The sequence below is a fragment of the Chelonia mydas genome, chromosome 6 (assembly GCF_015237465.2).
Source record: "Chelonia mydas isolate rCheMyd1 chromosome 6, rCheMyd1.pri.v2, whole genome shotgun sequence".
In the NCBI taxonomy this organism is placed as follows: Eukaryota; Metazoa; Chordata; order Testudines; family Cheloniidae; genus Chelonia; species Chelonia mydas.
This window is the reverse complement of record NC_051246.2, coordinates 124,215,388-124,231,455: the sequence shown is the minus strand read 5'-3', so window position 1 is coordinate 124,231,455 and position 16,068 is coordinate 124,215,388. Positions and strand designations below refer to the sequence as shown.

Sequence of the window (16,068 nt, the reverse complement as noted above, 5' to 3'; positions counted from 1 at the left end):
ACATTGCAGCCCCGGGCGTCGATCGCCGGCATCTCGCTGTCGCGGGTCCGCCTGTCGAGGCCGTTCCCGGAGTAGCTCTTACCGTCGGTACCAGTCCTCCACGTCAAGATGGCGGTCCCGCGGCCGATGTAGATCCTGGCACCGGCACTCCTCCTGGTCCAGAGACAGCAGCAGATCTTACACCAGCCCGGCCTCCATTCGTAGCCGTCCTTCAATGGGCCAGGCCAGCCAAGCCAAACAGCCAGCCCTGCCGGTGCGACAGCAGGTGTCGTGGCACCGAGCGTTGTGGCCGGCCCAATGGTACCAGTGGGCACCGTGGCCTCCGGCGCAGCCCCTGATGGGAGCTCACTTGGTGGCCAAAGCTTCGGAAGCACCGTTGGCCTCCCTCTCCAAACCCCCAAGAAAGGAGTCGGTGGGACGTATGTCCTTAGCACCGTGCCCGGAGTCTGACCAGGTAGTGGACCCTCCGGTGCCGGCCGATACCCAGAGCACTTCACCGGCCTCCTCGCTCCACCCAGAAGAGGCGATTGCAGCCCTGCCCCCTCCACCCCGCAGGAGGACTTCAGGGCCCATCAAGAACTCTTAAAGAGGGTGGCAGCAAGCCTCCATCTCCGGGCAGAGGAGATGGAGGAGTCCTCAGACTCCCTGTTTAACGTGCTGTCCCCGCTGGGACTGGGTAAGGTGGCCTTGCCCCTCCATGAAGGGGTGGCTAAGATTTCAAAAGCCCTGTGGGAAACACCGGCCTCGTTGGCCCCCATCTCTAAGAAGGCGGAATGCAAGTACTTGTATACCCACCCGGCGCCCAACTCCCTGGTGGTTGAGCCGGTCAACCACAGGGAACGGCAGAGTCAGCCAGCTCTGACCCCAAAGAACAAAGACTCTCGGAGACTGGATTCTTTCAGAAGGAAAATTTATTTGTCTTCGAGCTTCCAGTTACGAGTGGCAAACCATGAGGCTCTCCTGGGCCCGTACGAATTCAATCTGTGGGGCTCCCTGCCCAAGTTTGAGGACTCTCTCCAGGATCATGATAGGAAGGAGTTTCAGGCGCTAGTGGAGGAAGGGGCAGCGGATGCTAGGGTGTCCCTGCAGGCAGCCTCAGATGCTGCGGACATGGCCACACGATCCATGGCCTCCGTGGTGTCCATGAAATGGGCGTCATGGTTCCTGCTCTCTGGGCTGTCCAGCAAGGTGCAGTCTTCCATGCGGGATCTCCCGTTTGACGGGAAAGCTCTGTTTGCGGCGAAAACAGATACAAGGCTGCATGGCATGAAGGAATCCCGCACGACCCTCTAGACTCGGAGCCTCTATGTCCCGGCTCTGGCAAAACCTAAGTTCAGGCCGCAGCAGACTCCCGCCCAGGCCGCTGTCCCAAAGTATGAGGCCGCCCATAAGAAGCCCCAGGTTTGGACCGTCTTTTTCCGTATTCTAGACCCCCGGTCCCGCAGTGGGACCTAAACCTGGTGTTGGCTCGTCTCACGAGGCCCCCGTTTGAACCACTGGCCATGTGCTCCTGGTCTCACCTCTCATGGAAGGTGGCCTTCCTGGTTGCAATCACATCGGCCAGGTGAGTCTCGGAGCTTAGGGTCCTGACCTCCGAGCCACCGTACATGGTCTGTCATAAGGACACGGTCCAGCTCTGCCCACACCCCGTGTTCCTGCCAAAAGTGGTCTCCTCCTACCATATGGGTCAGGACTTTTTTCTGCCGGTCCTCTGCCCCAAGCCTCACGCGTCCAGTGAGGAGCGCTGTCTCCACATGCTCCATGTGTGGCGGGCTCTGGTTTTCTACTCCGAGCGGACCAAGCCGTTCAGGAAGTACGCACAACTGTTCGTCGCCTCGGCTGAGCATGCGAGGGGCCAGCCGATTTCCACTCAGTGGCTTTCCAATTGGATCACTTCGTGTATGCCGGGCCCTGGCCTTCTACATCCAAAGGACCAAAGCATTCCACAGATCCACTCAGGTGTTGATAGCAGAAAGAATGAAAGTTTCTCCCCATTTCTGCGCGGAGAATCTCATTGTGCATCACTTCGTGCATCAGGGCATGTTACGACCTCGCGAACATCTCGCCGCTTGCTCACTTAACAGCTCACTTTACAGGGTCTCAGGCCTCCGCCGCTGCTTTTTTAGCGCAAGTTCCAATTCAGGACATGGACAGGGGGCAACCTGGTTGTCGGTTCACGACACACTACGTCATTACACAGCAGGCTAGAGACCATGCTGGCTTCGGCAGGGCGGCGTTACAATCAGCCTGCCCTTGATCTCCGAACCCACCTCTGGGGCAATTGCTTGTGAGTCACTTACATTGGAATGGACGTGTGCGAGCACTCGAAGAAGAAACGGCTACTAACCTTTCTGTAGCTGTTGTTGTTCGAGAGGCATTGCGCATGTCCATTCCAAAACCCACCCTCTGTCAGAGGTAGTCGGCAAGAAGAAACTGAAGGGGAGCAGGGTCGGAAGGGCTCTTTATGCCGGCGCTATGAGAGCGTACACCAGAGGGCGCTGGAGCCAAGCCAACGGATACCACTAAGGGAAAAAATTCCGGCAGCTGCACTCGGGGCGCGCACACACCTACGTTGGAATGGACGTGTGTGACACGTCTCGAAGAACAACAGTTACAGAAAGGTTAGTAACCATTTTTTCTGAGGTTCCATGTGGCAAGTCACCGTCTCGGTAGCCCGGGCAAGTGACCGGGCATTCCAGAGCCATCCCTGTAACACCTAGAGTGGGAGCTGTGGAATGGCTTGTGACATTCGGCTCCTCCCCAGGTTGGAGGGATGAGAACATTGGTTCCATAATGCATCCTGATCTCTGAGGTATGGGGTGGGACCAGGGTTGGAAATTGTGCCCGGTACTTCAGCAAGGCAGCGTGGAGTACTGCTGAGAGAGCAGGAAGTCATGAGAGCAGAGATATAAAAAGGGAGCCTGGAAGGTGAGGACCGGATGCTTGAGCTTGATGTGCAATGTGAGAGGAAACCAGGGAAAGGATTGGGAAGGGAGGGGCATAGTCTGAGCTGCAAGAGGGGGAGGTGATCTTTGCAGCTGAATCTTGGATAGGCGTCTTGCTCAGACCCTGTGGTGATGGGTGTATGACAGGTAGTAACAACACCACTTAGCTCTTGTGTAGCTAGTGCTTTTCAGCCATAGATTTCAAAGCACCTTTACAAAGGAGGTATCTTTATTCCCAAACTGACTTGGCAGAGGTCCCCAGCAAGGTCAGTGGCAGAGCCAGGAATGGAAACCAGGTATCTTGTGTCCCAGTCCAGTTCTCTCTAGATAGAATTGAAGAGAGGTCAGAATCTGAGATGCTGGAGAGAAAACATTGATTGAGTCCTGTATTCCTAAAGCCAATAGTTTTTCATTGGTCTCCAACCAGAGCTGAAGTGAATTGCTCCACAGTAACATGTCTACAGTGGTTTTCATTTGCATTATACATGAATATGTTAATAATACTGGGATGCAAGGTAAGTAGATTGAGCATTAAATGTGACAGTCAAAAGGATAAAATTAAGATGGCTCATGTGATATTGGTTAAACTGCCCATAAATATATGTATTATAGTTAATAATTGTCTGTAGGCCTCTGCTATCGTGGGGCATGAACAGGAAAACATTCACATAATAATGTGTTAGGAGCACAGGGGGTCCAGATGGCTCAGGAGATTGGTAGTGGAGTAAGGGGACTTCCAGTGCCAAGCTCAGGTTAACTCTAACCTGGGACAGTAGCAACCAAATGCCATTACAATCTCAAGGCTCTTTGGTCTCAGTGTAATAGACTGTGGTATAAAAACCTCGAATAGAATAGAAAATAAATGGAAGGTCTTAATCCATTTCCTGGGGAAACAAGTGTCCACCTCACAGAAACCACTGCAGTTGGTTCCGGCTGGCAGCTCCCATCAGTAAGGAGATTGAGGATTTTGCTCTCTTGTTATCATGGGAGAAAGTCCCTCCAGGTCCAACCAAGACACGCTGGCAGGGCAGTGTATGGACTGTTGCATTGCAAAATGCTAGCACTGTACCTGTTGAATAGCTGAGCCGGAAGCCACCAGTTCCCAGGGCTGTCAAGCCAGCGCCTTTCATGAACACTGTACTTACTTTAAAAGGTTTTTTTTAAAGAACTCAGAAGTTTGTTTATTTTTAGAGATGTCTTGAAAATTTTAGGGTGTGCACTGGGGGATGAAAATGCCAGTTGCTTACTAGAGCGTAGCTATTAAACAATCAGGAGCATTCATTTAGCATTAATAAACTGAGCACTCAGGGAATTTTATGTACATACTATGATCTGAGTCATAGACTTGAAGGTCAGACGGAACCTTCATGGAAATAATTATGACCATTATCTGTCCCTAAGCCCCAGTATAACTGAATTTCTTTTCATAGGCAACATGCAGTATGTTGCTAATTACTCTGTTTTTTAAATAAACGTGAATTTTGGTTAAAAGTTACAACAAGCAAAATCAATTCTTTTTACTTCTTTTAGTATCAGTAGGATGTTTTTTGTAGCATCACCAAAGTGTTGTACATTTTGGCATTCGTAATGATGTAGCAGTAATAATAATTGTCTCCAACCTTTATGTATCTGTCATCCTGGTGGACCCACAGCACTTCACACATACACAGTACCACTGAATTGTAGGCGTGGTGGGCAGCCAGGCGATGGTAAAGCATGCCTCACAGTGATGGGGAGAGCAGAAATTAGGGTCCAGGACTCCAGGGAAACCCTTTCTCCTACAGGAAATGTCATGGGATCTTTAACACCCAGGCACAGCAGGAGCTTTGCTCTTAAGATTTCATCAGAAAGAGCTACGCATAGAAAACTGCTTGGTGCTCAGTTTGTCTTTCTCAAAAGTGTAATGGGCTGAGCCAACTCTGCCAGGAGTTAAACCTGCACGTCAGGGCTTCTGTGTGTTTGCAGCCTGAAGCTTGGATCGCTCAGCTCTCTACTTTGGGTGCATGTTAACTGCCTGTTGTTTTCTTTATTTTTATACCCAACTGCATCATCCATAAGATGTTTACCTTTTTTTTTTAATTCCTTTTTTTTGGGGGGCAGGCATTTACAGAGACACAGAAGAAAAGATTGTTGTCATGGAAACAGCAGGTGCAAAAACTCTTCAGGTCTTTCCCTCGGAAATCCCTTCTAGACATATCAGGATATCGGCAGCAAAGAAAGTACGTTGGGATTTCATCTCTCTGATGCAATGCTTGTACTTTGTGGGTTGGTATCTTGGCCAAGACTACGCCAAAGGGGATAATTACATTAACGTTCACACTGTACTAACTGGAACCGTCTGCTGGGTCTGATTCATGAGGCCAGTTACCTCGAGTGCCAGCAGGGCTGGAATATTTCACCTTGTTCTGTTTTAATGCTGTATATCCCAGCCACCTCTCAAATGTCACTGTAGAGCAGTGGTTCCTGTTATTAGCTCTGATTTGCATTATACTGGCATTATACTTGAGGTTCCAGCTTAGATCAGGGCTCCATTATACTAGATGTTAAACTGAGAGACAGTCCCTGCCTCAAAGAGCTTACAGTATAAACAGACAAAACCAAACGGTGGGTAAAAAGTACCATTGTCCCCATCTTACAGATGGTGATTTAAGTCATAGAAAGATTCAGTGACTTGCCCCAGGTGACAAAAGCTGCCTGTGGTGGTGCTGGGATTTGAACCCAGATTTCCTGAGTCCCACTTTGGTGGCTTACCAACAACGCAGTCCTTCCTCTATGTAGCGCCCTCCTTAAATTGGGGATTCTGATCGGCCCATCTCCCAACCTACACTTTCCCCAGGGTAATTAGAGCACTTGAAAAGATTAAAAAGTAGGGCTGTCAAGTGATTAAAAAAATGAATCACAATTGTGCGATTACTCACTCTGTTAAACAATATTAGATACCATTTATTTAAATATTTTTGGATATTTTCTACATTTTCAAATATATTGATTTTAGTTACAACACAGAATACAAAGTGTATAGTGCTCACTTTATATTTATTTTTATCACTGTAAAAAAGAAAATAAGTAGTATTTTTCAATTCACCTAATACAACTAGTGTCGTTCAATTTCTTTATCATGGAAGTTGAACTTACAAATGTAGAATTACGTACAAAAAAATAACTGCACTCAAAAATAAAATCAGGGTGACCAGTTGTCCCGATTTTATAAGGACAGTCCCAATTTTTGGGTCTTTTTCTTATATGGGCTCCTATTACCCCTCACCCCCATCCCGATTTTTCACACTTGCTATCTGGTCACCCTAAATAAAATAATGTAAAATTTTAGAGCCTACAAGTCCACTCAGTCCTATTTGTTCAGCCAATCACTCAGACAAACAAATTTGTTTACATTTGCAGGAGATAATACTGCCCACTTCTTGTTTACAGTGTCATCTGAAAGTGAGAACAGGTGTTCACCTGGCACTGTTGTAGCTGGCGTCACAAGATATTTATGTGCCAGATCCAGTAAAGATTCATATGTCCCTTCATGCTTCGCCCACCATTCCAGAGGACATGCGTCCATACTGATTCTGCTCGATAGCAGTCCAAAACAGAGCGGACTGACACATGTTCATTTTCATCATCTGAGTCAGATGCCACCAGCAGAAGGTTGACTTTCTTTTTTTGGTGGTTCAGTTTCCACATCTGACTGGTGCTTTTTTAAGACTTATGAAAACATGCTCCACACCTCGTCTCTCTCAGATTTTGGAAGGCACTTCTGATTCTTAAACCTTGGATCGAGTGCTGTAGCTATCTTTAGAAATCTCACATTGATACCCTTCTTTGCATTTTGTCAAATCTGCAGTGAAAGTGTTCTTAACTCGAACAACATGTACTGGGTTGTCATCCAAGACTGCCATAACACAAAATATATAGCAGAATGCAGGTAAACAGAGCAGGAGACATACAATTCTCCCCCAAGGAGTTTAGTCAAAAATTTAATTAATTTTTTTAACGAGCATCAGTGGCATGGAAGCTTGTCCTCTGGAGTGGTGGATGAACCATAAGGGGCATACGAATGTTTAGTATATCTGGCACATAAATACCTTGCAATGCCAGCTACAAAAGTGCCAGGCGAACGCCTGTTCTCACTTTCAAGTGCCATTGTAAATAAGAAGAAGGCAGCATTATCTCTTGCAAATGTAAACAAATGTCTTAGCAATTGGCTGAACAAGAAGTAGGACTGAGTGGACTTGTAGGCTCTAAAGTTTTACATTGTTTTGTTTTTGAGTGCAGTTATGTAACAAAAAATATCTACATTTGTAAGTTGCTCTTTCACTATAAAGAGATTGCACTACAGTACTTGTATGAGGTGAATTGAAAAATACTATTTCTTTTGTTTATCATTTTACAGTGCAAATATTTGTAATAAAAATAATCTGGAGTGAGCAGTGTACAGTTTGTATTCTGTGTTGTAAATTGAAATCAAATATTTGAAAATATAGAAAAACATCCAAAATATTTAATACATTTCAATTGGTATTCGATTGTTTAACAGTGCAATTAAAACTGCGATTAATTGCGATTAATTTTTTTGATTGCAACTGATTCTTTATTGGTTAATCGCATGAATTAACTGCGATTAATCGACAGCCTTATTAAAAAGTAATAACAGCACTGTCCCTCTCTGCAGGTTAGTTTTCTCTCCTGTGTTTGCTGCCCCTCCAGTTTTGGTGTCATCTGCAAATTAAATCACTGTTGGATAGACACCAGAAAAAGCAATCAGCAAGGGTGCAGCGAGGCTCTTGGGCTTGTTCAGATTAGTTAATCAGAAAAAACTCAAGAGGGCCCTGTAACGGGCTACAAATGAATGGAATCATCACAGCTTAAACACTGAGACTTGCTCCTCCACTGTGACTGGAGAAGCACTACACCAAAGACCAGGGCCTTGGCTAGAGAAGCACTTATCAGGAGATACTCCATTAGGGTGACATTCACCCCTGTGCAGACACCAGCATACAGCGGGTGTGCCACTTAACGTCATGCCTAAATGCTCAGAATAGGGCATAAGTAGGGTATCAACTGAGACTGGCTTCTCTGCACCCTGCAAGGCGTGAAATTCACCCTTGCTGATCTAGATCAACTGTGTCATTTTCTTGTACTTTCTTTGCTCTTCCAGTCTGGGTGAAGATGTAGGCTAAGAATACAATGGTGCAGCTCTGCCTTTCACATAGTTCCGTAGGTATAATGGCAAAATCGCTTCCTGCATGAGGTTTAAAGAAACTTTGTTGTGTGTCATGATGGGTAGATTTATACTGGTTTGGATTCCATAATCGTATTATTTTGGGAGTCTTGTTCACTATAGCATGCACAAGCAGGAGAGATTAGAGGAAGGTGAGTTGAAACGTCAAGTGTTGGAGAAGGGGCAGGGCGATACAGGAACTGCACAAGTGATAAGAGTTGTTAATCTCCAAATAGCTACTCTCATTTGTCATGTTTCAAACGTCAGCAGGTAAATAATAAGTATCACAGCAACACTACCCATCTCTTTGTGTAATCATTTTAAACAATTGGGCAAGAACACTAGGAAGACTTTACACCGCAGTGAAATCGGCATGATCTATTTGTTCTGTGGGGTCAACTGGTTCTTTTATTTTTTTGGTGCTGTTGCTTTGTGTGTTGTTTCAATTTGGCATCCCAGTAACTAACGGTGGCTATGTCTACACTACCACAGTAAGTCGACTTACGCTACGCAACTCCAGCTGTGTGAATAACGTAGCTGGAGTTGACGTACCTTAGGCCGAGTTAACACGGAGTCTACACTGAGGGGAGTCGACAGGAGAAAATCTCCTGTCGACTTACCTTACTCTTCTCATTGGGGATAGAGTACAGGGGTCGACTGGAGAGCAATCTGCAGTTGATTTGGCGGGTCTTTGCTAGACCCGCTAAATCGACCGCTGGTGGATCAGTCTCAGAGCGTGGATCCCCGCTGTAGTATAGACCTGCCCGGTGTTACATAGAAATGGGTTAAATGTCCTAATTACGAACCAAGAATGGTCTACCTCTAGAGATGTGTGTTTAAAAGACACACATTAACCAAAATTCCCTCAACTTCACTACTGCAAAATGCCTCCATACTAGAGCCATCAAACTGTGGGAGAAACTGGATCTGCAAATACTTGTTTTTCACATGGCAAATGAAAACAAATTCCACTCCTTGTTCATCTATAGTTCAGACTGCCCCTCATTTTCATCATCATGTCCCGTTACCCCTAAATCAAAGAATGTAGTTTATTGGGCTGTTGCTCCCGCCATACATGTTGGGGAGGTGAGTTAATGAGATTTAAGGGCCTGATTGTTCACTCCCGTCCGCTGGTGCAAATCAAGAATAACTCTACTAAAATCAGTGAAGTAACTAACACTGGTGTATCATCAGAATCAGGGAGATGAGAAGCAGGCCCTGAGAGTCAGAATCATGAACTCAGCTTGTCATGGGAGCTTTTATTCATGGATTCTAAGGCCAGAAGGGACCACTGTGATCATCTAGTCTGACCTCCTGCATAACAGAGGCCAGAGAACTGCCCCAAAACAATACCTGTTTGAACTAGAGCAGATCTTTTAGAAAAACATCCCACCTTGACTATATGTAGTTACACATAGTCTAAGGACCAGACTATGTTCTGCTGACTTCAGGGAAGTTACTCTGGTTCAAACTGCTGTAACTGAGATCAGAATCCAGTTCTAAGCAGGTAACATTTGTTATCCGCTTGCTCCCCATCTCCATTAGTGTCAGGATGCCAACCCAAGCAAGACTGCATCGTACTGGTTTACAGAGAAAGTGCTTTTCACAACCAAATGGGCTAAAAGATCTGTAAACTTTCTGGCCCCATTTACTCTGGGTTTTCAAACCGTGTTAGCGCTATCCTAAAGAACTGTGTTTAAACCTGGCTCTTGCTAGGGAGGTGTTAATGCAGTTTGACATCTTAGTGTTGATGGAGCCTTTGAGACTGACAAGTCCTTTTCTAACAATTGTCACTCACATAAGCACAAACAGGAAGATTTGATATCGGGTGCAATGCCTGTGTCTCATTCTGTGCAGAAGTTGTCTTTGTTCATCATTTCTTTTCTCTCTCTCTCTCTTTTTTTTTTAAAGTTTTCATTTAAAATGAGCACTTTTTAAACCAGCCAAATAAACCAAAAACATAAACCTCAAACTCCTAACACAAAACCAAATATAGAAATCAGATAAATTAAAGCCTTAATTAACCCAAAGGAAAAACACGTACACACCAGAAACAAGCAGGAATGCAAGTGACTTCAAAGAGGCTTGGATCTGGCCCTGAGGACCCAAATCTTGAGATGCTGAGTGTTATGTTCACACCATGCACACAGAGAAGTTAGAGTAAAAACATAAAATACTTGTGCTGGATGCTTGCAACATAACACTACTTTATTTCTTAGAATTTGAAGTGGTAACACACAAGAACCAAAAACAGAGAGAGAGAAAGCAGGCTGCTCCCTAACACAGAGGAACAATTCACCTCACTTGCTCGGCTGCCTTCTTGCAAACTGACTGACAGATCTGCATGCTTGGTGCTTCCCTATAGAGCCCCCTAGCCTGCAAACCAGACCAGTAAACCCCTTAAAAATTAAAGTGATGGCTTATTTTCCATACACCACACTCCGCACTGTCAGCTCTCATTTCATGGGAGGCAAAGGCGCTCAGCAACTCACAGCGTCAGGTACTCAGTAGTAAAGAGCCACGAGGGAAGAGAAAACTAGAATGCAAATATAGCTCAGAGAGGAACCAAGAATCAGTTTAGGACCCTTCCTTATCACTGTGGGAAATGCAGAGCATCAGAGGCATCTTGAGCAGGCTGCATGGGGCTTGCAAGCCGTGAATTGCCGAGTGCCGGTATATCAGCTTTTTATTTCCAGTGCAAGCTGAGATTCTGGAGAATATACCAAAACCCCCAGGGCACTGCCAGAATCCATATACTTCTCCAGGCTAAGTGACAGGTTTTCTCCCTGTTTAGCACTTAAAAGGTCATTTACATCTCACCAGCCATCATCGAAAGCAAATCCCTCCTGCCTCTCTCCCACTGACTGCTTTGACTCACTCACAGGAGTATGGTAAGCAGGATATGGCCTCAAGGGGCTAAACCAAAGTTTAATGCTAGCCCCAGGGCTTACATGTGCAGCTGTCCTCTAAATCCAGGGAAAGCAATTATGTTCCCTCTTGTGGCGATCCTCGGTAAGACACTTTGGCTAATTTGGCGTTAAAGAGCCCTGCCCTACTACACTGAAGTGAGGGTGAGTTTTTCCATTGATTTTAGTGGGAGATGGGTCAAGGCGAAAGCTTGTTAGGCTGTGCTGATTTCCAAACCCATCTTTAATCAGTACTAACCACATGCCATTTGAATATAGTCTTAAAGTATTTAGAAGTCTGCTCCTGCTTGCATTTTAAAAGGTTAAGATTCTGAATTTTCAGACCTGTTATTTTTTCCTCTTTCCAGTCGAGGCTTTGGCCAGTCGAACTCCTTACCAACAGCTGGATCTGTAGGTGCAGGAATGGGCAGACGGAACCCACGCCAGTTCCAGATTCCCTCCCGGAATCTCCCCCCCACCCGGCTGGGTCTGCTGGGCCCCAGTGGACTCCTGGGGGCTGCACAACGCAGCGCAGCTACCAATCCAACAATCTTGAAACAAGGAAGACAGGTGTGTGTCAGTCTGTCTGTCTGTTGTTGCATGTCAGGCCACCAGTGCTACAGGATGGTTATTAGCTGCAGAGCTGCAAGGGAGGGTCCATATTTTTTGTGCCTGATGAGAAATGCTTTGGGTCTGATCTGACAAGATGCTGAGCACCAGCTGCATGGCAGGGAGCATCCCTGATTGCCAGTTTAGTCAGGTGTGGGGGGCTCACAGGACTTGGCAGGATCAGGCCCATATACATGACAAGGGATTGGTCCAAATGTAGCTATTTACTCCCCAATGGCTGAATAGAAAACTGCTACTAAAGAAAACAAGTTCATGAGCTCTTTGCTAAGGTTAGCGTGCAATGACTTTTCTGATTTTCCTCATCTGACTAATGTGTCTGGATACTCCTTTTTTACACACGAACCCAGTGAGAACCGTCTGCAGGCATTTCCTGTTTTTGCTCTTTTTAGTGGAGCAGGGTACTGAAAGGGACAAGGAGAGCAGGGGGAGAGGGACAAATCAGGCTTCAGAGAGGGATGGAGGAAGAGAAATGAGCCAAGGGTTTTTTACAAATCCATCACTCAGTGAGTAAGTGTCACTCGCAGAAAAAGCCCTTCGCAGGGAGAGAGTGACCCAGCGACTAGAAGGTGTAAGGCTGGGGAGATCAGGAAAGCATTAGCATACAGAGCGTGCTGAGGTTTTTAACACACACAGATTGTGTTCTACATTAGCGTGGCACTGGTATTTGTTTTACAGTATTGTTGCTGTGTTTGTTTTCCATAGAATCTCTGGTTCGCAAACCCCGGGGGTAGTAACAGCATGCCAAGCCGGACCCATAGCTCAGTGCAGAGGACGCGTTCCCTGCCTGTTCACACATCCCCACAGACCATGCTGATGTTTCAGCAACCAGGTAGGAAGAAGTCATTTGTCTTTTGCTTATTCATCCCCTTGTCATCTGGGAGTACAGTATATTAAAATAGCTGCACTAGTGAACCCTGCCTGCAAGTGCTTAGCCTCAACTCTCACAATACATTCTTGGGTGCTTATCGAAAGCTTTCTTTTTTTAAACTGTGCATTGCAAGATGAACAGTGGTGGGCTGGCAGCAAGCCAGACGCTGCAAGCTCAGAGTCTGTTGCAATCTGACCAAGATATTTTTTGACACTAGTCAGATTACTGGATTGATTAAACTAGAGACATCACTGGAGGGATTTTGACCCTATATATAACAGACTGACTGCTAGTGCCCAACATAGCTTCCTTCGGCGCGGCTTTGTGTTACATGGGGAATGTTGTAACTCTTGGATCACCTTTTTTGCTTTTACATGGACTGGAAAATCCAGTGCAGAAGAGAAATGACTTCATGCGTTTTAGGGAAATTCTTTTGAGAGAGACATTCTGAGGCAGAATTTCAACACATTTGGGGATTTTAATTGTTTCCTTGCATGCTTTAAATACCCTTCCATGTGTAAGAACATCGTGTCGTTCTTTTTGGTTTGCTGAGTGTCCATCTGAATCCAGAGGAAAAAGCTCGGAGACTTCAGTGCATTTTTTTCTAGTATATCTTAACTATGTATGTTGCTCTACTATCCCTTTAATGCAGCCTTTCTGCTAATGTCCAGTAGTATTAATAACCTGCATTGTTCCAGCGATCATTCACCATAGAAACAAATCTCATTCAAAAGATGTTTACCACACCAGAAACTTACACCCTTCTTTCAGCCTGGGCCTCCATCTCGCCTTCTCGTGTATTAAGAGTCCGCGTTGTTTTGACTGTCTGTTCTAGATTGCAAGCCTCTTGTCGCAGGGACTGCGTCTGCCTCTATGTATCATCCAGAGCCCAGTGTAATGGCAAAGTGCGGTAAATATTACAGAATAAGAAATAGGTGGTTCTTGCATGTTAGCCTTCAGGTGATGAGGACTCAAGAGGACTGGAAAGTGGCATTGTTGAAAAAATATGTGTAGAGTAGCCAAGAAAATGATGTGTTTATTTAGTAGTATCATTAATAGTTTGCATTTATACAACACTTTTCTTTGGAGGAGCTCAAAACACATTGTAAACACTAATGAATTAATCCCCACAACAATCCTGTGAAGTAGGAAAGTATTATACTTGTGAGGTAAACTGAACAGAGAGATTAACTGAGTTGCCTAAAGTCTTACAGCAAATTGGTCTGAAGTTAGAACTGCAACCCAGGAGTCCTGACTCTGTCCCTGCTCTGAATATTAGACTTACAGTACCATCTAGTCAGCCTTATTTCTTACATCTCATTTATGTAAACTTGAGATGCATTTAATATGAATGTCTGTTCAGTCAGAACAAAGCTGGTCTGTTTGTTCAAGCAGAATACTGCCTGGGGTAAAAACATGGCGGATCTAACTCTGCTGGCTTTGTAGCATTCAGCCTTAGTTCCCTTACCCATGGATCTGTGGGATCCCTGCAAACTCCACAGGGTGTCACACCTCTCTCCCTTGAGGAGGACTATTTGCAGAGAACTCAAAGAGTGGAGTTTCAGGGAGCTTTTCTGCTGCCCTAGCCCCATCCTGCAGAGAATCCAGCAGAGGGGACCTCACCTGGGTGACAGGACAAAGGAGAGGAATCTAAAGGGATTGTTTAAATTCAGAATAAAGCCATAAGAACGAGCCAAAACCATCCTACAAATGCTACGTTTAATAATAATAATACTTAGCTCTTAGAATTTGGTGCCAATGTCTTGCCTAGCACACTCCCCCAGCTCCTGCAAGCCGGGCACAAACATCTGAGGGCAGAATGTTGGCTCTAAATTTATGTGCTATTTAAAACTAGCACCAAAATTTGTTTCTACCGGGGATTAAAATATCACCTGAACTAGGAATGCACATCGATGACTGTCCAGGAGGGATTTAAGGAAATACTGCCAGCGTCTTCATCTTGTGTGCATTAAGCCCGGATTAAAAGGCGATCTGGAAGAAAGAGGGGAAGCAGGTCGTATAAATTAGTGGGCTATTCCACTAATTCATCTTCAGAGCTGTTGGGGTCACCACCTGCCCTTAATTTCCAGTCATCTGACGGCTGATTTGGAACCCTAAAACACAAGCCTTCCCAGGTAGCTCACAACCTTACTGGGTTCGCAACTGCAGCATGTCAAGTTTTTAAGCCACAGATGATGGTTTCAGATAAACAAGCTCTTTCCTTCCACCTGCTTGGAGTGGAGTGGGTGAAAAAAATAATAATCTTGATATTGCTCCCATAAAATGCCAGATATCCTCAATCCATTGAAGTCAAGGGATGTTTCTTTAGGTGTCTGGGGTAAGATCACATTTCTTTTAAGCTGTGCTGTGGGCTTCTCTCCTGCTGGTTATATTTATCTCCATATGAATCAGGGAAGTTAAAGTTGGAGGAGACCTCTTAGGTCACACCTCGGTTATCCCTTGGGGACCAGCCCAGATCTCCACGGTAACCCAGGATGCGTCAGAGGAAGGGAAAAAGATCCCGCATAAGGCACCTGCACAGTCTGTTCTCCAGGGCTTTGTCCAGCCTGGTTTCAAATGACCCCAGCAAAGGAGCTTATTTTTAGTTTCACTTCTGTCATTTGTACAGACAAGTTTTACAGCCCTCGTGTCCCTGGCACAGAGGAGTTTCTGATTTTGCCCTACATGAAACTTACAAGTTGATAAAAAAAAATCAAGTCCCCGTCTCTACAGACGCTATGGCAAATGTAATCAACCTGACACAAACTATGTGTAAACAGGGAATAGCCAATATTATGCCTCACGTTTGTTTTAGGCGTAAAATACTTTTGTTCTAGAGCATAATCATAACATTATCAATTACAGTATACTCCTCTTTATCCGAAACCCCATGTGATGGGGTTCGGTCCACCACTGCGGCGCCTCCTGCTGGCGGTCCTGGGGATTAGCTCTGTACGCCAGTGCGCCCTCTTCTGGTGGTGGTCTGCCGCTGTCACTTCTGCTCCAGGGGCCCATGTCACTCCCAGGACCGCGACGTCCTGTGCATGACACAGCCCTCCAGCTATGCCGCATTCTGTGCTCCCACCTTCCGGGGGATAGTATCGCAGTCCCTCAGTCCAGCCACTTCCTCAGTGGGGGCAGGGGGAGACCTGGGCCCACCCACTACCCTGAGTCCTGGCCAAGGGACCCTGAAGATGGCCGCCACTTACTGCGTCCCCTCCGACTCCTCTGTAGATCTCCCTGGGCCACTTTCCCACAGCCCCAGCACCCTCTTTGCCCTGGCCTCAGCGTGTAGCACTGGTCTGTCTAGGGTGCTTGCTGCCCTCCACCTGCAAGGCACCCAGATCTCCCTCCTCAAGCTCCAGGAAGTGACTGACGCTACTCTGCTCTGCAGCCTTTCTTATATGGGCCAGCCCGGCCCTGGTTGGCTGCTCCCCGCAGCCCCTCTCCAATTGGCTGCCTCCTGCGCAGCCTCCATCACACCCCATTATCCAA

The 16,068-nt window shown here is 46.1% G+C and overlaps 1 protein-coding gene across 8 annotated transcripts in view; it reads left to right on the top strand.

The window, feature by feature from the left end:
* The window catches only part of SAMD4A (sterile alpha motif domain containing 4A), a 215,115-nt gene that overhangs the window by 187,516 nt on the left and 11,531 nt on the right, over positions 1-16,068 (top strand). For all 8 annotated transcript variants that reach the window (XM_043548839.1, XM_043548838.1, XM_043548842.1 and 5 more), the window contains 3 exons: positions 5,046-5,164; positions 11,444-11,645; positions 12,408-12,534. In XM_043548839.1, coding sequence (XP_043404774.1) covers positions 5,046-5,164; positions 11,444-11,645; positions 12,408-12,534 — 448 coding nt within the window. The remainder of the gene's footprint in view (positions 1-5,045; positions 5,165-11,443; positions 11,646-12,407; positions 12,535-16,068) is intronic.